Source organism: Penaeus monodon, chromosome 24 (genome assembly GCF_015228065.2).
Source record: "Penaeus monodon isolate SGIC_2016 chromosome 24, NSTDA_Pmon_1, whole genome shotgun sequence".
Lineage (NCBI taxonomy): Eukaryota > Metazoa > Arthropoda > Malacostraca > Decapoda > Penaeidae > Penaeus > Penaeus monodon.
In genome coordinates, this window is record NC_051409.1 from 38491591 (window position 1) to 38492243 (window position 653).

The 653-nt window shown below is 63.9% G+C and overlaps 1 protein-coding gene across 1 annotated transcript in view; it reads left to right on the forward strand.

Annotated features, from left to right (window-relative positions):
- The window catches only part of LOC119588965 (cGMP-inhibited 3',5'-cyclic phosphodiesterase A-like), a 64821-nt gene that overhangs the window by 43863 nt on the left and 20305 nt on the right, over positions 1 to 653 (forward strand). The window contains exon 8 of the mRNA XM_037937572.1: positions 29 to 606. Coding sequence (XP_037793500.1) covers positions 29 to 606 — 578 coding nt within the window. The remainder of the gene's footprint in view (positions 1 to 28; positions 607 to 653) is intronic.

The following is a 653-nucleotide window of genomic DNA, read 5'->3' on the forward strand; positions in this document are numbered from 1 at the left end:
ATATTAACACGCCGCGTCCTTTCAGCAGACGTGACGCCCTGCGGGAGCCCCACCCACGCCTGTTGCCTGGAAACGCAGACGCGCCTGGACCCGACCTGCTCCCCGAAGAACAGGTCCTACTCCACCACGGCCTTGTACCAGGGCGCGCCGCGGAAGCCCGCCATCAGGGAGCGGCAGACGGTGTGCTCCCTGCACCCCCTGGGCGACTACGACGTGAACCACCTGGACCGCGTCGCCAGGGGGCTCCACGAGGGCGCCAACTCGGAGAGCTCGACGGCCTACTCGGACCGCCTGACGCGCCTGCAGAAGCTGCCCAACCAGCACGTGTGCGAAGGGCTATGCGAGGACTGTACCCGGGCGCAGAGCGACGGCCCGGAGGTCCCCTTCACCACGCAGGAGGACCTGAGTCCCATGTGCGAGTGTAACTGTACCGAGAATATCCGTGTTCATGTGTGTGACTCCATAGTGTCGAGTGCTAAACAGACAGAAACCCTTAACAATGATGCAAATTCTGATGCAACAAATGCCAATATCGTGTACCAAAGACGTGCCCTGCGGGTCGCCACGTCGGACTACGAGAGTTCCGACTCCCCGTGCTCTATAGAGGCCGGCGAGGAGGCCTCCGGAGCACCCCGGGGCAGGCTCGCGGGCGC